General features: G+C 36.3%; 1 protein-coding gene across 1 annotated transcript; it reads right to left on the bottom strand.

Annotated features, from left to right (window-relative positions):
• Positions 1-4,295: 4,295 nt before the first annotated feature.
• LOC141629507 (uncharacterized) lies at positions 4,296-5,036 on the bottom strand. The gene is made up of 2 exons (XM_074442496.1): positions 4,911-5,036; positions 4,296-4,850 (listed from the first exon to the last, which is right to left on the bottom strand). The coding sequence occupies exons 1-2, from the start codon at positions 5,034-5,036 to the stop codon at positions 4,296-4,298; spliced, it is 681 nt and encodes a 226-aa protein (XP_074298597.1).
• Between the last annotated feature and the right edge of the window lie 19,878 nt (positions 5,037-24,914).

The following is a 24,914-nucleotide window of genomic DNA, read 5'->3' as shown; positions in this document are numbered from 1 at the left end:
ATGAAACCTTTCACTCTACTGTGAATTTCGGAGACTCTTCTAGCATAAAAGTGATGGGTAAAGGTGATATTAAGATAAGAACGAAGAATGGTAATGTGGAAACGATTGCTAGTGTACTCTACGTTCCCGACCTAAAAACTAATTTATTAAGTGTCGGTCAATTACAAGAGAAAGGCTATACTGTCACCATACAAAAGGGCATTTGTGAAATACATGATCCTAAGAGAGGCCCTATTGCTGTAATTCCTATGAGTTCAAATAGATTATTTCCACTGAAGATTGAAAGCATTCAATCGTCTTTATTGGCCAAAGTGGAAAATCTCTCATGGCTTTGGCATTTCCGCTATGGTCATTTAAATTTTGGCGGGTTGAGGACTCTCCAACAAAAGAATATGGTGACCGGTCTTCCTGACATAACGTCTCCAACTCATGTTTGTGAAGAATGTGTGGTGAGCAAACAACATCGCACCCCATTTCCGAAAGGGAAATCGTGGAGAGCAAAAGAAGTTTTGGGGCTAGTACATTCGGATATATGCGGCCCTATAACACCGATTTCCAATGGAGGTAAGAGATACATTCTCACTTTTACGGATGATTTTTCAAGAAAATCTTGGGTTTATTTTTTACAAGAAAAGTCGGAAGCTTTTTCATCATTCCAAAGTTTCAAAGCCATGGTTGAGAATGAAACTGGAAAAACTATTAAGACTCTCAGAACCGACCGAGGAGGTGAATTCTGCTCAGATGAATTCGAAGCTTTTTGCATAAAGCACGGAATTAGGAGAGAACTTACTGCTGCATACACACCACAGCAGAATGGTGTTTCAGAGCGGAAGAATAGAACCATTCTCAACATGGTAAGAAGCTTACTTAAGAGCGGGAAAGTTTTGAAAGCATTCTGGCCGGAAGCGGTGAACTGGAGTATTCATATTTTGAACAGGAGCCCCACATTTTATGTGCAAAATATGACACCCGAAGAGGCTTGGAGTGGAAGACGGCCTGAAGTTGATCATTTCAGAATATTTGGTTGCATTGCATATGTACATATTCCAGATGTAAAAAGGAAGAAGCTAGACGATAAGGGTGAGAAATGCATATTTCTTGGTGTCAGCGGATCGTCGAAAGCATATAAGCTGTACAATCCTCTAACAAAGAAGATTGTAATCAGTAGAGATGTAATTTTTGATGAGGAGAGCACTTGGAATTGGATTGAAAATGAGTCTGATGCACTAGTCTTTGATTGTGAAGAGGAGCAAGAGCCTATAGTCCAGCAAAATCAGACAGAAATTTCACATACACTAGAGAGTAATGCTCAGGAAACCGTTGCTACACCAAGTAATGATGCAACCGAATCTTGGTCTCAACGTGTTCGTAAGAGGCCAGCATGGATGCAAGATTATGAGGTAAGTGGTATTAACCAAGTAGAAGATCCAGTAACTCATTTTGCATTATTTTCCGATTGTGATCCCACAAGTTTTGAAGATGCTGTAAAAGAAGAAAAGTGGCAGAAAGCCATGGATGATGAAATAGCAGCTATTGAAAGGAACAATACTTGGGAGCTTACTTCTCTTCCGACGGGGCAAAAAACTATTGGTGTGAAGTGGGTATACAAGACGAAGCTCAACGAGGATGGAAAAGTAGACAAATACAAAGCTCGTCTAGTAGCCAAAGGGTACACACAAGAGTATGGTGTCGATTATAAAGAAGTATTCGCTCCAGTTGCAAGGCACGACACTATAAGATTGATAGTCGCGTTGGCAGCTTGCAATTCATGGCCCATATACCAGCTGGATGTGAAGTCGGCTTTTTTACATGGCGATTTACAAGAAGAGGTATTTATCGATCAACCCCCTGGTTATATAAAATTAGGAAGTGAAGATAAAGTGTTTAAATTAAAAAAGGCTTTATATGGACTAAAACAAGCACCTAGAGCTTGGTATAGTCGTATAGATGCTTATTTTATAAAGGAAGGCTTTACTAGATGTCCATATGAGCATACTCTTTACATAAAAATTGAAGATGGTGGCAAAATGTTAATTGTATGCTTATATGTTGACGATTTGATTTATACGGGGAATGATATGGCCATGTTTGAGAAGTTTAAGATGTCGATGATGAATGAATTTGACATGTCTGATTTGGGAATGATGCATTATTTCTTGGGTATTGAAGTTATTCAATCGGCGAAAGGAATTTTTCTTTGTCAAAAGAAATATTTGCAGGACATTCTTAATAGGTTTGAGATGGCTAACTGTAACTCTGTTTATACTCCTGCGGAGAGGGGTCTGAAGTTAGTAAAACACTCTCCCGGAGAAGAAATTAACAGTACATTGTACAAGCAAATTGTGGGAAGTTTGATGTATTTAACAGCCACTCGGCCTGATATAATGCAAGGAGTAAGTATGATTAGTAGGTATATGGAATGTCCAAAACAGATGCATCTTCAGGCGGCAAAAAGAATTCTCCGTTACTTGCAAGGAACTAAAGATTATAGGTTATTCTATAAAATGGGTGAAAGTTCAGAATTGATCGGTTTCTGTGATAGTGATTATGCTGGGGACTTAGATGACAGGAAAAGTACTACTGGGTATGCTTTCATGCTTGGATCTGCAGCTATTTCATGGTGTTCTAAAAAGCAAATGGTAGTTACTTTGTCGACAACGGAAGCCGAGTTCGAGCGCAAGACATCTTGTGCAAGTCAAGCTGTTTGGGTCATGGAATATTCTTGGAGAACTACAATTTAAGCAACATTCTCCTACTCTTATATTTTGTGACAACAACTCTACAATCAAGCTATCAAGAAATCAAGTATTTCATGGGAGATGCAAGCATATAGATGTCAGGTTTCATTTCCTCCGAGATCTAGCTAAGGATGGAGTCATTGACCTTGTATTCTGTAGAAGCAATGATCAAGTCGCTGACATTTTTACCAAGGCTTCAGTCAAATTGGAGAGTTTCGAAAAATTTCGGAAGTTACTTGGAGTGTGCAGCATGAAGAATATAAACTGACCTGTTGGATTGTTCAGTTTAAGGGAGGGAATGTTGGATTTAATGTTTGATTTAGTCAAATTATGTTACTGTTAAGTGTCCTATACTCTAGGAGTTGGTTAAGTGTGTTGGAGTAAAATAAGTTTATGCTTTCTGATTTGTAGGGGTCATAGAATATGCTGTTAGTGGTTCCTAATTTTATGGTTTAGTTGGTTATGTAATTGGCTATATAAGCCTTTGAATGTCAGTAATGCAAAGTAAGCTTTTCACAATAATTATCTCCTCTTCAATTCAATTCTTCTGTTTTATCAATAATCCAATATTTCATAACAGAACTCAACAAGCTTGGATGATCCTCCGTCACCCTAACCTTCAAAGTAGAAGGTCTCCTTTAGGTTGCACCCAAGATTACACCCCAAATATTCTAGTAAATATTAGCTAGATAATTATTAGAATGATCCTAGAATATTATTATAAATATTACTCCACTACTTTAGTAATATAAGGTGTATATTATTATTTGTGATTTTATTTGAAGACTTGACGATCAATCTTTGATCAATTTTGATGAATAAATGAAGAACAAAAATAAGGCTCTTATTTCTCCATCAAAACTAGCCCAAGGGGTCTTTAAAGAGGATTTTTGATCTCTCAAAAACTAGTCATAAAATGATGACTTACAAGTGGTATTTATAGACACCAAATGTGAACAATTCATGAATAGTAGAAGATATAAGCACATGGTTTGGCAAGTTTAGTCAAAAAGTCTTTGACAAAATTGTCTTATAAAGTTTTGGTGGTCCACGTGACTTATGCGTCTTATTTTGACTTTCGACATTTATCCTATAAATGCCTATAAGTCCTATATTTAATTATCTTATATAATTAAATATTATTTTGATCATTAAACAAGTAAATGATACAAATTAGTGAATAATATGCACTTAACCTTTATGTGATATTTGACCATTATATCAATATATGATGTGTCTTATAAAATCCAATTAGCTAATTTTACAACTCCTTGTAAAATTAATTAGCTAATAACATCTACCTCACAATATATACCAAAATCTCATTAATTTAGTAAATTAACATTTAATTACTAAATATCGTCTTATTTAATCATATTAACATAAGATATTAAATTCACTAGTCAATTATTTATATATATATATATATATATATATATATATATATATATATATATATATATATATATATATATATATATATATATATATCAAAAAAGGGGGAAAGAGTACAATCAAGGCACGCCTTTAATACGCCTTTAATTACATGAGATTTAACTAATTTAGCCAAGCTATATCAGTCACATTTAGGTTCAACTTCTCTCGACCTCTGATCCTGATCTTCACTGCCTGAACTATCTCATCTGCAACATGTTCTGGTCGCATCACCACCCTATCCACTCTGCACTTGTTCCTTTGATACCAGACATTGTAAATTGCTCCAAGAGTCAATGCTGCCTGAACACCTTGTTGGATCTTAGAGCCTCCCCTGGTAGCACACCTATCAATACTGTTTGCCTTAGGGAATTGACAACCTCTTAGCTGCTGTATTGCCATGAGCACCCTCCTACTATACTGACATTCAAAGAATAAGTGAGACAAGCTCTCCTCTGACTGCCCACACAGTAAACATTTATCATCAACCTGCATACCATACTGAACCAACTTATCAATAGTGTTTAATGCTGCCTGGGCTACTAACCACCCCAGGAACTGATGTTTGGGTACAACCCAAACATTCCAGATCACCTTATGCCATGGAATAGTAGGCCTGTTATCCCTGAGCCACTTATAGCACCCTGCAGGTGTGTAGCCAGCTGGCTGGATGACCCACTATCCATCCACAAACCCATTAGCCATGTCCTGTTTAACTCTGCAAATCCGCCTCCATACCCAGCTTGAATTAGTAGATGGTGTGTATGCCATCCAATCCTTTCCTTTGAGATGGTTATGGTGCACCCAATGTACCCAGATGGAGTCCTTTTTCTCAGCAACCCATGCTACTAATCTACCAACCATGGCCTTATTCCACACCCCTTAATCCCTGAGCGCTAGACCTCCCTCTTCCCTTGGTCTACAGATCCTGTCCCAGGCTTGTTGGAATATGTGTCCTCTGACAATAATGCGATCACAACTGTTGATCATGATGATCACATGTTTAAATCTCATTTTAAGAATACATGTGGGATGTTATATTTTACAGTCAACTGGTCCACACATATCGGTAATGATTGGCTGACTAGAGTTTGACATTACCGTCGTGCGACGGTGGTGATCAGTTGTTCCCCTTAGGTCATACCTATAGGGAAATACTCTTAATTGATTATTTAATTAATCGTATGCCGATACGAGTTAATTAAATTGCTTAAAATTGATGGATGATTTTGTGTGTAAAATTAACGTGTCTTATTGTAATTCGATTATATTAGATACAGTCTAAGTAATTGAATTGTTTTATTACTTAGATAAAATTATTTTTTACGAAACAATTTGGAATTGAAATTGAATGAACAATTTATTATAAATACAAGACGTTGTAATTTATAATTTGATAAACCGTTTTGGTACAAGTAATTACGAATTATTAGTCGATTTTGTAAATGACATATTTTATGAGTATGTTGATTTTTAATATGTTAAAAATACATTACAAATTCACATGTCAAGTAACATGTCACATATGTCACAATTGACAAATGACAAAATAAAATGGACTACCCATTTTATCTCAAGTGTACCGAAATTTAGAGGGTATTAGTGCATAAATTGTGTTGATTATTTTAATAAGGAAAAACACAATTATTACACTCTATATGTAGCCATGCATACCTAGTTGTTCTTGGGAAGAAAGTTGGCCTAATGCATTGGCTACCTTCCCTCCTCCAACCGGTTTTGCCAAGTGAAATGGTAGAGTTTCCTCTATCATTTTTATTCATACACACTTCAACTCATATTTTTTCAAGTGTAGGAAAAAAAAAAATGTATTTTCTCTACAACTTGTGAAATTTTAGAGAAAGAAAAACACACAAAAATCCTCTCCTCTAAACCGAAATAGAGGAGAACAAAATCAATATTTTGGGTCAAATATTTAAGGTAGACTAATATTATTACTAGATCATAATAATATTAGTTATTAAGAGGTTTCCTTGGGTATATGCTTTTGGGAGAGATTCTAAACTTGAATCTTGTTCATCCATTGTTGGAAAGCTCAAGAACTAACAAGAAAGAGATCTTGTTGGTGCCCATAAAACCGAAATCACATAGTATGAAAGACGATTTCTTCTCTACTTTTGTTCATGTTTGCATGCATAAGATCTAGAATTTATTTTATGACTAAATAAATTGATTCATATATGAATATGTAAATTAATTAGATTAATTAACCAAACAAGTGGTATCAGAGCCAGGTTGTTTGCATGCAAATCGGTTATTGTTTTTCCGAGTTATACGATTAACAAACAAAACTTATAAATTTGTGTTTATTATGAAATATCACGAAATTTATTTGCATGTTAAAGTTTCTGATCCTAAAATGTATTTAGGATATTTTGGTTTATTTATGGATTTTTATTGTTCATTTTATATAATAATGGCATTAAAATGTGATTTTATGATAAAAATGTTATTTTTGGACTAAAAATAGCTAAACTTCGATTTTTCAAGTAATTTTTGGATATGTTTTCACATATATTATATACTGATGGCCTGTATATTTTCATAATAAAATGAGTTGTTATGCTCGAAATATGGATTTTTCAAGTTAAAATCGTATTTAAATGGAAAATAGGTTAATATGAGTTATATTTCGAATATGGTTATAGAAATTTATTATGTTGTCACATGAAATTTTACAAGATGTGTGTAAAATATTTGGCTATAATGAAGTCTTTATGCATGATTTATGAATTTTTGATGAAAAATCACATAAATAGTGACTTTAATTAGTAAAAATTGCTAAAACATACTTCATGACTAAAGAAAAACGTCACATGTTGAATTTTATCATATATTTCAGATCTAAAAGTGAAAAGTTAATAAAAATAATTTTTCTCATATTTTTATGGTAATAATTGATAAATCCGATAAACCGCAACATTGTTTTTCTCGATAAATTTTCGAAATTTTTAACCTAAGTTTTTTGAATATTATGAATGTCATTGTATTTTTTCCAGAATGTTTATGTGTTTAAATTTCAAATTTTGAAATTACTTGAAATTTTTATGATTTAATTTGAAGTTTATGGCAAAATTTTGTATTTTGAGTCCATTTATGAACAATATTAAGAAATATAAGTTAATTATTGTCAAATGTTAGTGAAGATTAATTTTGAGTCCTAAGATGGTTAGGGTAATTAACTTGTACATAAATATGAATTTATGTAATTATTGTGATTTTAAAAGGTTAAATCACGCAAATCCGTAAAAACCGATTAACATACGATATTGGGTCCTTAAAGGCGATTTAGCATAAAATTGGGCATGTTCATACATATTATAATGCTGCATTTTAGTTATGATTGTAATATTTTAATTTTATGTAATTTTTGAATTATGTAATTTTACTTAGTATGGCCTTAGTTTTAATTGGTATTGCCCGAAATGTATGGGAATATCGATTCGGTTGTAATTTTTTGTGATCTCGTATCACCGTTTTGTAATTTAATAGATTTATTTTTATTTTTAATTACTAATGTATAATAGTAAATTATGTAATTTATTTATTACTTTGTAATTTCCCGGAGTTTCCATGAAGATGGTGTTACCTCGAGATGCGTGCCAAGATTGAAGTTCAAGGGACCAATGGAGTTGGTTTCCGAATTTGTAATAGTTTATTAGATTTACTATTCTAGGAAGGCCATACTAGGATTTAATTTATGTTTTGCATTTTATTTATATGTTGCATGCATCGCTAAATCGCCATAACTAAACATGCATTTTAAATCGAGTTTATCGACCGTGTCAATTACAATTATCGTAGTTCACCGCTTTAGTTCACTTAAAACGTGATAGATAATAAATTGACATGACCAATCGCTAAAAATAAACAATTGAGACTTAACCTTACCAAAAGTAGAATCCATGAAATCCTATTTCGTGAGGGAATGCACTCGGCCACACCGGGGTACAAACCTTGTTACGTAGGGGAAGTGGGTGATAAATGTCTATCCACCAAATTCATGTTGATGAGGGATTTATCGGATATACAGTGCCCAAGTTAATGTGGGTTTGGATCATGGACACATTTATTCGAAATTGGGATTGAGCTCAACGGAAGTATTCGTGACCGTAGTTGCATGTGTTCCGGGCTAAAGATAAATGTTAATGTAATTTTATCGACCAAATGTTCTAAAAGTAGAATCAATTAAAGAGTTAATCCACCGAGTTATATTGATAAGGGATTTATCGGCCACACCGTGCCCAAGTTAATATGAATTTGGATCTTGGAATTATTTATCATAGTTGGGTAGAGTTCACTATGTAAATGCTTTACTTGTTATTTACAAGTATTAATAAAACGATAAATGTTAAGTTTTCCACTATTCCGTTATGATATTGTTCTATTTCTTTACCATAATTCATATACGATATCATTTCGATTTTTGATTCAAATCTCCATTAAAACATCGTAACTAAAGACAAATATGAATTTGCTTCTAAAACCTCATATGAACCATTTCTAAGGATCTCTTGTAAAGAGTATAGATAAAAGTTATTCGTGATCAAAAGGGTTTTTGATTCTTGACTAACATATCTACTTACAATGAATTGTTTCTCATATGCTTAATTGAGTTAAGTACTTTGAAACGCTATATCATTTTGGTAACTAGATTTGTTTGAAATCAAAATTGACCAAAATACCGCAATCACTTCAATGAAAGTTTTAAGACTAAATGAATAAATCGAAGAGTAGTCTTCATGAATTTCAATTTTGCTTCTCATAGCAAAGACTCATTGAAATAAGTGGGAGCATTCTCTTAAACCGTTAAGAAAAGGATAAGGTTTTAAAGAAGTAAAATTAGAATGGAATTGATACAAGGTAATGTTAACAGTAACGTTATTGAGAATAACGATACTAAACCTATCAATCCCGACCGATAAAGTTTCCATTGTCTTAATTGTTGGACGCTAGCAGAAAGGAAACTACCCCAAATTATTGAAGAATCAGCAAGTTAGTTGTGGGACATCTAATGGGACCTTCTTCTTTAAATGTTTATTTGATTAACATAAATTTTGCTAGTACTACTTCGTCAATATTAGAAACCAGTGGAGGTTTTCATCATTGTATTCGATACATAAGATGATTATAATATGACGACTAGCATCAAATAATGTCGAGAGATAAAGTCATTGTGTACTCAATCTTGTTTTGGGTTTATAGTTGACCTTAATTATGACTATTAAGTGAATAAACTCCAAATAAGAATATAAACTTGTTAAGATACAAAAGAGGTTTCACTTTTGTGACCCTATACACCATGATTTGATGTATGGCTAACCCATTATCAAGGTGATTATATTCTAAACCAAACTAAAATGATATATCATGTAGATGATGCAAGACTCAAATTGGTAACCCAAGATTAAACCTTAAATTCTGGAACGATAAACGCAAAGAGTTATCGAGTACTCTTGGAACCATTAGATTGTTAATCTAATGGTATATGCATATCTTGTATTCAAAGCAAGATGTCTCATGCTTTTTGGTTGAAAAGGAGATCGAGGTTGTAAATCATTGATCCAGAATAGGTTAATCATTTTCTTTTACCAACAATTTAAGTTGACACTAATGTGTTCACTTAATAAGGTAAATAGAGAAATCACGATTTAGTCGTGATGGGATTATCAAAGTGAAGACTTTGATATAAGCCAAAGGAAATGTGATATAGTATCACAAGTAAATCTCTCTTAGCATACATTATGGGATAATGTGTTGTTGGATAAAGAATTCAAACGCTATTCGATATGGTTTGGACTTCAATCAAGTTACTTTGAGTTACTTGATCCTTTTGGGGAATTTATTATTTTTGTCTAAATTATTTTTCCACTAAATCTAAAACGAATCATATGAGATATGAAATGGTAGGGTACCATATTTGTAAGTTTTCAAAAGAAACAAATGCTCATTTTTCCTTATTATAATCAAGAGTACAACGGGTTTGTGGCTCGTGAAGCTGTCTTTCTAGAATACAAGTTTATTTCTAGAAGACAGAGTGGGAGAAATTATTCAAAAGCCACCAAAAGCCACAAAGAATGTTATGTCGCAAGAAACTGGTCTTTCTTGGCTACATGAGACGTTTTGTGTAAGACGTTATACATTTTGTGTAAGACATTGTTTCTTCAAAACCTAGGAGGTTAAAGCCATCACTTGTTGAAGATGATGAATTAGTGTTACTTTTAAGAAAGTAAAGAGCTTAAAGTAAAGAGCTTACAACTTACAAAGAAATTGTTTGATTCAAGTTACTTCTGGAAAGTAATGAATATATGACTTACATAAGAGTGTTTAAGTCACAACTTAATACAAGGCTTAGAGCCATGAAAATCCAAAATAAATTCCGAATGGAATTGTTGGGTATCAAAGAGAGATATCAAGCAAAGTGTTTTGCACTATTCAGATCTTCTTAGGGATTGTATTTCATTATGATGATATACATATAACGAGTGAATCTAAAACCTACTTCTTCAATTAGAAGGAATGTATTCAATACATGTCATAAGTTTTATAGATTCTTACAATCCTAAGATAATGTGCAACTTAAGAGATTGTCTTAAGTAGGACATCAATGAGTTGGAATCAATGTTTTGATCATGTTATAAAAATTTTCTCGATAGGTCGAGAAGTTGTGTTTATACATAGAGTTTAGTGGGAGTTACGAAAATTTTAATTAGTCTAATATGTGGATGACATATTGATCATTGGGAATGATTTAAGACTTTTGGAGTAATATAATACATCTTTAATATCCTGATTTATGTAGATAAATCCACATGATATTAGCATCAAATAAGAAGTCTTATGTTGATAAGATTCATGATTAGTTCAATTGAGTTGAACATATTTGATTGATTCCATTTATTTCCGCTGCCGAATCAATTAAATAGGAAATGATGTATAACACTTCATATACTTTAAGTATGATGAATTCTTTCAAATCGAATTTAAGTAATAGTTACCAAGTAAGCCATAAAGATTACCCTTAAGTGCTTGCAGAAGCATTAAGGATGTAATGCAAAGTGTTTTTGATGCAATTTTGTGTAAGGGTGTTACACAAGTGACAATTGACAATTGAGATTGCGCATGGTTTCCGACAAAACCATAATTAAAACACATTAGGATGGTTAAGATACCATTGTGCCTATGTTATTTAAGAAATAGATTTTCTAGAATCGTTCTAGGCAATAAAGAACAATGAGAAATATTTACAACGGAAATTGAGTACACTTGCAATCATGGGATGTGCAAGAAGGATGAGTCCCGCACACTGTGAAAACAGTGGGAGCTATTCTAAGTCTAGAGGGCCTATGTCTTGATTGGATCTCGACACGTACTCAGAAAGTTTTGTAATGCAAATGTATACATTACAAAGGAAAACGAGTATGTAGTAAGGTTGAGTAAGGTACAAGAAGTTGATAAAACCTACTAATCAAAGCCTTCTCATATGTTTAACATGATGAGTCATGTCATTTCAATTGAATTGAGATGAACAACTACATACAAGATCTAAATTGGATATGAAGTAGTAATCAAGTATTGACTACTCATATGATAATCACATTTGTCGTTCGAGTTTTTAAAATCTGAAAACTCTTTTTATACTTTGTTACATCCAAACGGGTTGTAGAGACAATATTGAACCCCGTTAAAGTGAACCCGGATTAACATGGTATTCGCCCATAGTCACTTGTATGAGGTGACATCTCGAAGTGACTAGAGTGTGATGCGATTGATGGCAAGTTCAAATGCCATAGTCATATGAGATGACTAGTCGATCACATAGACAGACTTTTAGGAACACTTTGTCGGGCCTTATGACCGCTTATAGAGTTCTGGCAAATTTATATAGCCTGGTCGTGGCGAGAGCTACTATAGTATTCTAATGAGTCGATTCTTTTGACTAAATATTGTTCACCTAAGGTGGCACAGTTTCAGATTAACTTTGATTTGTGTTACTACGAACTTCGTAAATGGGGTCAAATGGGCATATTTTGGGTTATGATGGCTTTGGCTAGTCGAAGGGAATAAGTGCGATAGAAATTGTCCACCCCCTTGTCAGGGTTAAAACAATATCTCAGGGCCACTCGAGGAGTAATGAACTGGAAATGCGTGGCCACGCTCGGAAGGTATCTATGGTAGATAATTCCGGTCAATCAGTTATTCTCCAGATCGAGGAAACCACTCTTGATATGATCACTTGCAAGTACGACCTGAAAGACACCTTGCATTGAGTGGGAGATAGTAATAGGATAAGAGAATTGGTGACGCACACTTGTCGAGGACAAGTGGGAGATTGTTGGAATATGTGTCCTCCGACAATAATGCGATCACAACTGTTGACCATGATGATCACATGTTTAAATCTCATTTTAAGAATACATGTGGGATGTAATATTTTACAGTCAACTGGTCAACACATATCGGTAATGATTGGCTGACTAGAGTTTGACATTACTGTCGTGCGACGGTGGTGATCAGTTGATCCCCTTAGGTCATACCTATAGGGAAATACTCTTAATTGATTATTTAATTAATCTTATGCCGATAAGAGTTAATTAAATTGCTTAAAATTGACGGATGATTTTGTGTGTAAAATTAACGTGTCTTATTGTAATTTGATTATATTAGATACAGTCTAAGTAATTAAATTTTTTTATTACTTAGATAAAATTATTGTTTACGAAACAATTTGGAATTGAAATTGAATGAACAATTTATTATAAATACAAGATGTTGTAATTTATAATTTGATAAACCGTTTTGGTACAAGTAATTACGAATTATTAGTCGATTTTGTAAATGACATATTTTATGAGTATGTTGATTTTTAATATGTTAAAAATACATTACAAATTCACATGTCAAGTAACATGTCACATATGTCACAATTGACAAATGACAAAATAAAATGGACTACCCATTTTATCTCAAGTGTACCGAAATTTAGAGGGTATTAGTGCATAAATTGTGTTGATTATTTTAATAAGGGAAAAACACAATTATTACACTCTATATGTAGCCATGCATACCTAGTTGTTCTTGGAAGAAAGTTGGCCTCATGCATTGGCTACCTTCCCTCCTCCAACCGGTTTTGCCAAGTGAAATGGTAGAGTTTTTCCTCTATCATTTTTATTCATACACACTTCAACTCATATTTTTTCAAGTGTAGTAAAAAAATAATGTATTTTCTCTACAACTTGTGAAATTTTTGAGAAAGAAAAACACACAAAAATCCTCTCCTCTAAACCGAAATAGAGGAGAACAAAATCAATATTTTGGGTCAAATATTTAAGCTAGATTAATATTATTAATAGATCATAATAATATTAGTTATTAAGAGGTTTCCTTGGGTATATGCTTTTGGGAGAGATTCTAAACTTGAATCTTGTTCATCCATTGTTGGAAAGCTCAAGAACTAACAAGAAGGAGATCTTGTTGGTGCCCATAAAACCGAAATCACATAGTAAGAAAGACGATTTCTTCTCTACTTTTGTTCATGTTTGCATGCATAAGATCTAGAATTTATTTTATGACTAAATAAATTGATTCATATATGAATATGTAAATTAATTAGATTAATTAATCAAACAAGGCTACGAAAGGTACCCTTCTATAGTCAGTACCATTATCCCATAAAAAGTTCCTGCATGTAGCTTCGATGTCTTTGATTATACCTTTGGGTATTACAAACATAGAAGCCCAATAAGAGTGCAAGGTGTTGAGCACCGATTTCACTAGTACTAATCTCTCAGCATATGAAAATTTTCTTGCACCATAGCTGTGAATCCTACTACATATCTTCTCAACTAGACAGGCACAGTCCACTTTTTTGAGTCTTGTAGTTTGTATAGGCATCCCAAGATACTTAAAAGGTAACACACCTTCTGTAAACCCTAACACCCTGAGAATGTCTTGTTTGATGTGGTCTGGTACCCCTCTAAAGTAAGCATTAGATTTAGTAGCACTAATATTCAGCCCATATGCTTTAGAAAAAGGTGAGAATGACTGTAGCAGCAACATCATAGATTTGGTATCCTCTTTACTTAACATCACATCATCAGCAAATATAAGACCGGCCAACCTTTGCTGTTTACACATAGGATGGTAATGAAAGTCATATTTAGTTGCAGCACATTTCAAGGTTCTCGTCAAATACTCCATACAAAGTGTAAAAATAAGTGGAGACAGAGGGTCTCCTTGTCTAAGCCCCCTTTTGCCATGGAAATATCCAAACATTTCTCCATTAATGGAAAGAGAGAAGATAGCAGTAGTAATGCATTGTATTACCATATTCTGGAATTCAATTGGGAATTTGAGCATTCTCAGGAGTTGATCCACAAAAGACCACTCCACTGTATCATACGCTTTTTGCAGATCAATTTTAAATAGGCACTTGGAGGAGGCATTAGGTCTTTTATATAGTCTAATTAAGTCTTGGCAAATCAAAATATTCTCCTGTATACTCCTATTCTGAATGAAAGCTCCCTGGTTTTGATCCACTAAGAGTGGCAAAACCTCAGCCAACGTAGCATACATAAGCTTTGAGATTACCTTGCATATCACATTAAAGCATGCAATAGGTCGAAACTGGGTAACATTCTGTTGCCTATCACATTTAGGAATCAAGGTAAGATTTGTAGCATTTATTTGTGCCAACAGTCTCCTCTGTTGGAAAAAATTCTGAACAGCAACAATCACATCTCCCCCTATCTCTCCCCAAGCATCCTTAAAGAATTTTCTTGTGTACCCATCTGGTCCTGGAGATTGGATATCAGATATACTAAATATAGCATCCCTAACTTCTTTCCCACTGACTGGTCTGAGTAGGCTAGCACAATCCTCAGGACTGCAACTAGGCCCCTGATTAATAATCCTTCTATGAACTTTCTTAGTGGTATGGCTAGTCCCAAGAATTTGTCTATAGTATCCCAAAAAGGCAGATTGAATCTGCTCAGGAGTATCACAGACTATCCCATTAACATCCTCCATCCTAATAACTTTATTCCCATGCTTCCTTGTCTTTAGCAGGCCATGAAAGAAGGCACTATTAGAGTCCCCCTCTTTTATCCATCTATGCTTAGCTTTTTGGGAGAGGAAGTTATCTCTAGCTAAACTAAGCACTTTGAGTTGCTGCACAGCTTCATACTCACAATTTCTGACCTGCATATCAGTTGGATCCCTCCCAAGCTGAGGTTGGTAATCCTCCACCTGTCTTTGCTTAATATTAGTTGCAGTTTCAATGTCATTATACTTCTCCCTATTCAACTGTCTCAGGGCAGGCTTCAGAGATTTCAATTTTTTCACCAGCTTGGACATAGGAGTACCAGTAACAGGATTTTGCCAATTGCTTCTCACAATTGGGATAAAATCTTTAGACCTTCCCCACATATTGAAATATTTGAAGCTACGTTTTCCCTGGACCTGCTTTCAACTACTCACAATGCAGGGAGTATGATTATACAACCCCTCAGGTACGAAATGAGCATACAAATCAGGCAAATGATCACTTAAGGCTTTGTTGACCAATACTCTATCCAATCTATGATATATCCTCTCCTCAGGCTTCTACTTTTTGTTCTAGGTGAACAAAGACCCAGTTGCAGCAATATCTAGCACTCCGCAATCTGCTACAGAGTCCCTGAAAGGTTCCATCTTAATAGATGGGACATTGCCTCCAACCCTCTCAGTTGCTGATAGAACACACTTAAAGTCACCTGCTATGGCCCAAGGCCCTGTTATAGTTCCTGCAATTCTCCTCAGATGACCCCACATAGGCTCTCTATCAGAAATACCATTGTATGCATACACCATAGTCAAGTAAAAGATATCCCTACTCACTAAGGATTCAATCTTTATATGAATGAACTGAGCATTGTACTTTAGAAAATGAACTCTAAACTGCTTAGGTTGCCAAAGTATTCAGATTCTCCCCCCCATTATGATATCCATTATTAGTAGAAATACACCAGTTGTTAAAATTATTAGCTACCTTATGAAAAACCTTACACTTTATTTTGGTTTCTAATAAACCAAACAAACCAATCCCTTTATTCTGTAAGAAAAAATTAATTGCTTTTTATTTTCCTACTCTATTCATACCTCTCACATTCCATAATCCTATACTATCCATAAGATAAGTGCTGATGAGTAACATTACCATATTCCACATTAGCTGTTTTTCCAGGAGATTTGAGTACCTTCTTATAGGAGTGAGCCCCAAAATATTCCCTGCTATACCCATCCTTTGCCACAGTCTGTGATTTATCTTCTCTTGTCAAGAGGACTAATCTCTTAACTGGTGTGTAGTTAGCACCCTCAAAGGTGAAGGCACATTCCTGATCTGAGTCATTTGGTCTCCCTGAGAGTTGTTCTTAAGCTTGTCATGATGCAAAACTGGTCTCCAGACTTGCTTGACTACAACCTTCTCCTTCTGAACCTTTCCTCTTCTGCATTGCTCCATTTCATACCCCATTCCCTCACATTACTTGCACTTGACTGGCTTCCACTGATATTCAACCTCAACATGGATCACTACCCCTCTTTCATCCTTAAATAAAACTTTAGACGGCAACACCTGATCCACAACCAGTTCAACCACTACTCTTGCAAACCCTAATCTAGTTCTCTCCTCTGTTGTTGAATCACTCTTAACATATTTGCCAACTAAGCCTGTGATCTTAGGTAATCCCTTTCCCCAAAATTTCAGGGGCAAATTGTGAAGCCTAATCCACGTAGGCACATACTTAATATACTCCTTTTTCATTTCCATGTCTCTCTCCTATGCCTTAACTATCATTGGCTTATTATGAAGCAGATAATAGCCTGAATTGAGTACCTTTTCCTTCATTTCCATAGTTTTGAAATGAACTAGAAACACTCCATTTGGCATGAATGATATTTTGTCAATGTTGAATTTCGTCCAGATGCGTCTAATGAACCCCTTAATGACCTCCCATGGCGGGTTGGCCCCAAAAATAAAACATATTACTGCCTGCTTCCAGTATTCAATCTCTTCTTTAACATCATCCTGCTCAAGTTGTACCATTTCAGCAGGCTCTATTTCAGAATCCTCATCCTGGACATCCTCCCCCTGTTTTCCATCCGCACTCTCTTCCTCATTCTCACTTACAATCTCATCTTCTCCATCAGTCTCCTCATCCGTTTCTACTACCAATTCCGGTATACCTACAACTATTGGGGCTGTGTCCTCCAGTTAGTGCGGATAACGTCATTGTACATACACTTGTACGGACAAGTGGGAGCTTGTTGGGGTTGGTGTCCTTAACAGTTAGTGCAAGGACTTATAAATCTCTAAAAGGATCAAAGGGTATACTTTGTATCATAATCAGTTGATCCACGTTTATCAATAACGGTTGGCTTGCTAGATAAGTTTGACGTTATTGTCATACGGATAAGCGGTGATCAAGCTGGTCCCTAAAAGTCACACCTATAGGATACGTTTTGAGTGATGTGACGGTATGAAAATACAGTCATGTAGATGCCAAATTTGACTAACCAGTTAGTCTGAGTTATTTGACTAATAATTAGTCAAAATGTGATGTTGAGATATTATATTTAATACGGATTAAATATCATGGGCTAAAGGCGAATTAACCAGTTAATTCGTAAAATTAAATATAAGCGTTTTATATTTAATTAAATGTATATTGAATATAATTATACAATCTTTTGTTTTGTCGGACATGTATTAATAATTCAACTAACCCGTATTATTAGTTGATGCCTTAATTTCCGATAACCGATAATGTGATTTATAATGAAACCGCGTCGTATACATTTAGCGAGTTATGAACCGGACCACGAGTTAAAAATAAGAGAAAATGGAAAAGCCCATTTCTCCTACTCTCACTCTTTGGCCTGTTTTCTGTTTTTTTTACATCGTTATGCGTGCCACACAATTTTTAGGTCATTCGATCTCATGTTTTCAATCGTTCTTCACATGTTGCAATTTTAACCGATAATTATTGCAATATGTTGAAGATTAACAATTGTAGTTTGTTTTCTATATGGATTAGATTAAAATTGCAATTGTGTTTTATCAAACCGTGTTGTTTTGATCTATAAATGCTCACGTTTTGAGCCGTGTAATTTTTTTTTTTGTTTAGTGATGCTCTCGTTTTTACAGCATTCAATAAAAAAAAAAAAAAAAAATTTTGGGGTACTGGTACTGTTCACGTACAGCAGTACAGGAAGAAAAAAAAAAAAATTTTTGTTTTTTTTTCCGGCCCTTTTAATGCATAAATCGGTTTTTATGCTCTCGCTTGATGGTGAAACGGTTCACCCACGAACAATTAAATTACTTTAAAACAATTTAAAGTAACGGATTATATCGAATTAAAATTAAGTTGATGAAGCGGTTTTGTCACATAATTTTAATTATCTTTGGTGGTTTGGATAAATTTAACATAATTACGGAATTATGTCACGAATAAATTTAATTTTTAGTTGATGCATTTTAATTTATCGTTCTTGTTTAATTTGAATGCTTATAATTACGTATTTATTTTATTTTGCAAACGGTTGTAACTTAGTGTGGCCTTAGTAGAACGTGTTACCGTAATGATGGAACACGGTCTTGGTTGTATTTTGAGATCTCGTATCTCCATTTTTATTTCTTTTAATTACAGTTTTTGTTTAGAATGTAAATAGGTTTATATTTGTAAATTTTAAATTGTAATTTTTGAGAAGACTAAAGATGGAGACCGGATGCTCACTCCCGCTACATGGACAAAGATGGAACACCAAGACAAGCTTTTCGGGTCCAACGGTGGATTCCAAAGTTGTATTTTGTTCTTTTTACTAGGATAGGCCACACTAGGAAATTTTTATTTACGTATTGCATTCATTTATTTATTTTATTGTAACGATAGTATGCATCATATTCCGCCTAAAAACCAAACCACCTAATAATTGCATGAAAACTGACACATATAGAGGTCACGAGTTAGTTTTCTTTGACATTCGCATGTCACACGATTTTAAGCCATCACCCAAATTAATTCATTCACGCAAACGCTAGTTATTCGTTCACTTAATATGAATTATAATTTAGTTGATGGGATCTTCCTCGTATAAACAAAAATTGAGAATAGTCTTTATAGGTCAAACTCAAATGAGTCCCTTCTTCGTCGGTAGGCATAATATGACCCCTTCTACGTCGGGTAAGTTGGAACCGATTGACCTATTTTATCTCAACCCTATTGTCACTCGTGCGATCTGTGACGATGGTGGACTATAGATAGGATTTACGGAAATCTATCGACCAAGAGTTCTTCCGGAAGAATTAGCTAAACAGTTGGCTTATCAATTTACAGAAATTGAGTCTTGGGATCACTTGTATCATTCTTGAGGGAGATCAATTATGCAAGTGCATTGAGTCTACACGTTAAAATGAATTTTAAATAGACTTAAATCACCTCGATGAGTTGCTTATTTCGTTTTGTTTTTCTTTCTTTTTCAGTGTAGATCACGTTCACATAAACTGCTAATAACAAAATGGCTGGTCACTTGAACGACCCAATGCCTAGTGCCACATTGGACCGTGAGTCCGGCGGATCTTCATGAATCGGATGAATCGGTCAACTCGATGAAGAATGATGGATCAAACTTCGCGGACTGGGAGGCGGCATTACGGAATCTTGCCGCTGGCGACGGAAGCTTCAGTTCTGCTTGAGCCCATGCCGTCACACCCAGGCCCCACGGCTGGAGTTAACGAGATCGACAAGTATAACGATTTCGCCTTGGAAGCGGGTGCGATTAAAAACGTACTCATTTTTGCAATGGAACCCAATTTGCAGAAACGCTTCATAGCCCAAGGTGCAAACAAGATTTTCACCACGCTCACCAAGGAATTCTCGAAAGCACCGAGAATCGTGACCTATGAGCATACCACTCGCTTCTTTGATGCGAGACTCCAGAAGGGCCAACCTGTTAGCCCACACATTCTCGACATGATTGAGAATGTCGAAAGCTGGAGACCTTTGATTGTAAGATCAGCGAGAACATTGTGATCGACCGCATACTTCACTCACTCCACGATGGTTATTCGCAATTTAGAGCGAATTACTATATGAATGATTTGAAGAAAACTCCCCATGAACTGCACTCCCTCCTCGTACAGACCGAGAAGGACATGAAGTTCAGTGGGAGCATGAAACAGGATGTTCTCGTTGTGACAAACAAGGGAAAGGGTAAGGGCAAAGCTCAGGCAAACCTAGCGGTAGGTAAGGCGAAGTTCAAGAAGTCGGGTTCGGGTAAGAGTGGGCCTGGTGAGTCGAGCACCTCATCGGGCGCGACAAAGAGCAAGACCGAAAACATGGAATGCCATCAACGCCACAAGACTGGGCATTGGAGGCGGACATGTCCTGTTTATCATGAGGACATAAAAGCGGGTCGCGTTAAACCTGTTGGTATGTCTTCTTCTTCTACTTTTATTCATATGATTGAGATTAACCATGCAAGTTACGGAACTTGGGTACTAGATACTGGTTGTGGTTCTCATCTGTGTAATCATGTGCAGGGCCTCCGAAATCTCGAGCCTCTCGTAAAGGGTGAGGTTGACTGCGTGTTGGGAATGGAGCAAGAGTGGCTGCCATCTCAAAGGGGACATATGTGATCCATCTTCCTAGCGGATTTGAGTTGTCATTATATGATTGCTATTATGTTCCTAGTCTTTCGAAAAACATTATTTCGGTTTCGCACTTGACAAACTTGGTTTTTCATTTGTAATAGAAAATATTGCTTGCATTTTCTCTTTACACGATATGATTTATGGCAAGGCAGTCTCCATGAACGGAATTTATGTTTTAGATCGACGGCAGAAATATTACACGTAATGAATAAAAAGTTAAAGGTTGGTGACAAAGATCAAACGTATCTATGGCAGTGCCGTATGGGACACATTAATGAGAAACGCGTAAAAACGACTCATTAAAAATGGAGCTATCTCGGCCTTTGATTTTCAATCATTTGGCACGTGTGAATCATGTCTCATCGGTAAGATGACTCGGATTTCCTTCAAAGGTGTTGGAATGCGCGCTGCTGACCTATTAGGACTCATACACACGGATGTATGTGGTCCTATGTCAATCACCGCACGAGAAGGCTATAGGTATTTCATCACTTTCACGGACGATTTAAGTAGATATGGCTATGTCTACTTAATGAAGCACAAAAGTGAATCCTTTGAGAAATTCAAGGAATACGAGAATAGGGCAGAACCTATTAGGTAGGAAGATTAAAACACTGCGTTCGGATCGTGGTGGCGAGTATCTTTCTCACGAGTTTGATCAACACCTAAAAATTTGTGGGATTGCCCTACGATTAACTCCACCTGGAACACCTCGGTTGAATGGTGTGTCCGAACGGAGAAATCGAACACTACTTGATATGGTTCGATCCATGATGAGTCACACCGTGTTGCACGACTCGTTATGGGGTTATGCTCTTATGTCATTTTGCTCTAATACTTAACCGAAGTCCGTCTAAAGCTGTTGACAAGACTCCATATGAACTATGGAAGGAACGGTCCCTAACTTGTCCTTTATACGGGTTTGGGGGTGCGAGGCTTATGTCAAGTGGAGACATGAAGATAAGCTCGGCCCGCGATCGGTCAAGACATACTTTATAGGTTATCCTAAAGGAACACGTGGTCATTACTTCTATTCGCCAACCGAACAACGTGTTTTTGTTGCGGCTAGTGCGACATTCTTAGAGAAGGAATTTCTCGAGAATGCAAAGAGTGATAGAACCTTCGACTGTCGGAGATTCCGAGAACCAAACACCGAGCAACCATTGGAGGAACCTATTCCTTCAATCCCAGCTGCGGTGAATATTCCTGAGGAACCTAGGAGGTCGGGAAGAGTCTCTATTCCTCCGCACAGATACATTGGTATGGTCGAGGAACATGATATAGACGACGTTCTACTCTTAACGAGTAGTGAACCCGCAACCTATAAAGGTGCTATGACTAGTTCTGACTCAAAGCTATGGCTTGAGGCCATGCAATCCGAGATGGACTCTATGTATGAGAACAACGTATGGGATCTTGTTGACTTACCTGCTAAGGTTCGTCCCCTTCAATGCAAATGGCTTTACAAGATAAAGCATTCTGTGGAAGGTCAACAAGATATCTATAAAGCACGACTTGTTGCTAAAGGTTTCACCCAAGTGCCAGGTTTGCACTACGATGAGATTTTTGCACCCGTAGTCATCTTTGCGTTCCATTCGGATTATCTTAGCGATTGCGCTTTTCATGACTATGAAATTTGGCAAATGGACGTGAAAACCGCCTTCTTAAACAGTTTTTTGGAGGAAGAGTTGTACATGGTACAACCCGAAGGTTTCATCGATCCGAACATCCTAAGAAAGTGTGCAAGCTTAAGCGTTCCATTTATGGACTTAAGCAAGCATCAAGGAGTTGGAATCATCGCTACGACCAAGTGATAAAAGAAAATGGATTTACTCGATCGGTCGAGGAACCATGTCTATATATCAAGTCGAGTGGGAGCAAGATTGTCTTCCTAATATTGTATGTTGACGACATACTCCGGATTGGGAATGACATACCTCTCTTAACTTCGGTGAAAGTATGGTTGAAAAACCATTTCCGGATGAAAGATCTGGGAGAGGCACAAAGAATTCTAGGAACGTATCTATCGAGATAGATCACGACGGATGCTATCTCTCGATCAGAGTCTTACATAGACAAAGTCCTAGAGAGATTCAGCATGACTAACTCCAAGAAGGGGTTCCTTCCTATGTCTCCAGGGGTGCATTTAAGCAAGTCTCAGGCACCGGAGACAGGAAGCAAAAGAGCGCATGGCACGGATACCTTATGCCTCGGCAATAGGATCTATCATGTATGCCATGATATGCACACGTCCCGACGTGGCATATGCATTGAGTATGACAAGTCGATTCCAACAGCATCCAGGTGAATCACATTGGTTGGCTGTCAAGAACATTCTTAAGTACCTACGGAGGACTAAAGATTGGGCATTGACTTATGGAGGCGAACAAAAGCTATGCGCAACCGGTTACGCAGATGCTAGCTTCCAAACGGATCGTGATGACTCGAAATCTCAGTCTGGATTCGTTTTTACTCTTAATGGCGCTGCTATGATCATTTGGAAGAGTTCGAAACAAACTGTTACAACAGATTCTACGATCGAGTCCGAGTACTATGCCGCGTCTGAAGCTACAAAGGAAGCGATATGGATGCGTCAATTGTTACATGGGCTATCTGTAGTGCCTAGTTCGAATGACCCGATCACCATCTATTGCGACAATAGTGGTGCCATCTTCCAAGCTAAGGAGCCAAAGTCTAGCAACAAGTCTAGACATGTACAACGGAAAGCTCATCTAATCCGGGATTACGTGGAGCAAAAGGCAGTAGTGATAGAAAAGATTGCTACAGATGATAACATAGCAGATCCTCTCACTAAAGCATTACGACAAGATAAGCATGAAGGGCACGTAAATTCCATGGGAATTAAACGTGTTCCTAAGTTGTAGTACTCTTTTATGGATTAGATTCATTCGCTTTTGTACCCTATACAACATCATCGTTTTGATATTTTATATATATTTTGTTTTTCATGTGGATTTGTACGACAAATTTTGAACACCACAAAGTGAACTGAACGAACATTATATTTTTCAGTCCTTAATTGCCCACATGAGTGATAACTCGGCAATTATTTTGTGACATTGGTTGATGGTGGGTTCAACGAGCCATAAGTCAACAAGGTTGGTGACCAATCACGAGGCGATTTATACGGATATTTCGTAGGACACAATTGTGACAACGACGTGGAGTCCTAAATGTTTTATAACATTCGGTGCCGGTCGTGGATAGGACCTCCATGGTGATCCTAAGAGTCGATTCTTTTGACTATCGTTGTCTCTAGAGACTAAGGCGATTTTGGGTGACTTTGGTTTCTTTCTCACGGTCATCCGTAACAGGGGGCCAAGTAGATTGTTTCTGGGTCATTTCATGCTGTGCTTAGATCGGAAGGAGTTCGAGTTGAAGGAAATATTCAGCCTTTATCAGGTACTCGATATTTCTCAGGGCCACTCGAGGAGTCAGAATCGAAATGCATGGCCATGCTCGGATACGGATTCGTTTTATCAGTTAAGTTACTCTCTAGTCGGGGAAACCACTCTAGATCCAGATCGATTGTAAAATACGACCTTTGTGGATCCAGATCTGCAAATTGTTTTACATTGAGTGGGAGAAATTTTAAATGAATATGAGAATCGGTTATCGCACATACACTTGTACGGACAAGTGGGAGTTTGTTGGGGTTGTGTCCTCCAGTTAGTGCGGATAACGTCATTGCACATACACTTGTACGGACAAGTGGGAGCTTGTTGGGGTTGGTGTCCTTAACAATTAGTGCAAGGACTTATAAATCTCTAAAAGGATCAAAGGGTATACTTTGTATCATAATCTGTTGATCCACGTTTATCAATAACGGTTGGCTTGCTAGATAAGTTTGACGTTATTGTCATACGGATGGCGGTGATCAACTGGTCCCTAAAAGTCACACCTATAGGATACGTTTTGAGAGATGTGACGGTATGAAAATACAATCATGTAGATGCCAAATTTGACTAACCAGTTAGTTCGAGTTATTTGACTAATAATTAGTCAAAATGTGA

Source organism: Silene latifolia, chromosome Y (assembly GCF_048544455.1).
Source record: "Silene latifolia isolate original U9 population chromosome Y, ASM4854445v1, whole genome shotgun sequence".
Taxonomy (NCBI): Eukaryota; Viridiplantae; Streptophyta; class Magnoliopsida; order Caryophyllales; family Caryophyllaceae; genus Silene; species Silene latifolia.
The sequence above is the reverse complement of the archived record's forward strand: the minus strand, read 5'-3'. Positions and strand labels throughout refer to the sequence as shown.

Coding starts and splice junctions, on each gene's coding strand:
- LOC141629507 (XM_074442496.1), bottom strand. CDS start 5,036: ATGGTTGGTAGATTAGTAGCATGGGTTGCTGAGAAAAAGGACTCCATC. Junction 4,851..4,910: donor CATCTACTAATTCAAGCTGG/GTATGGAGGCGG, acceptor GTGGATGGATAG/TGGGTCATCCAGCCAGCTGG.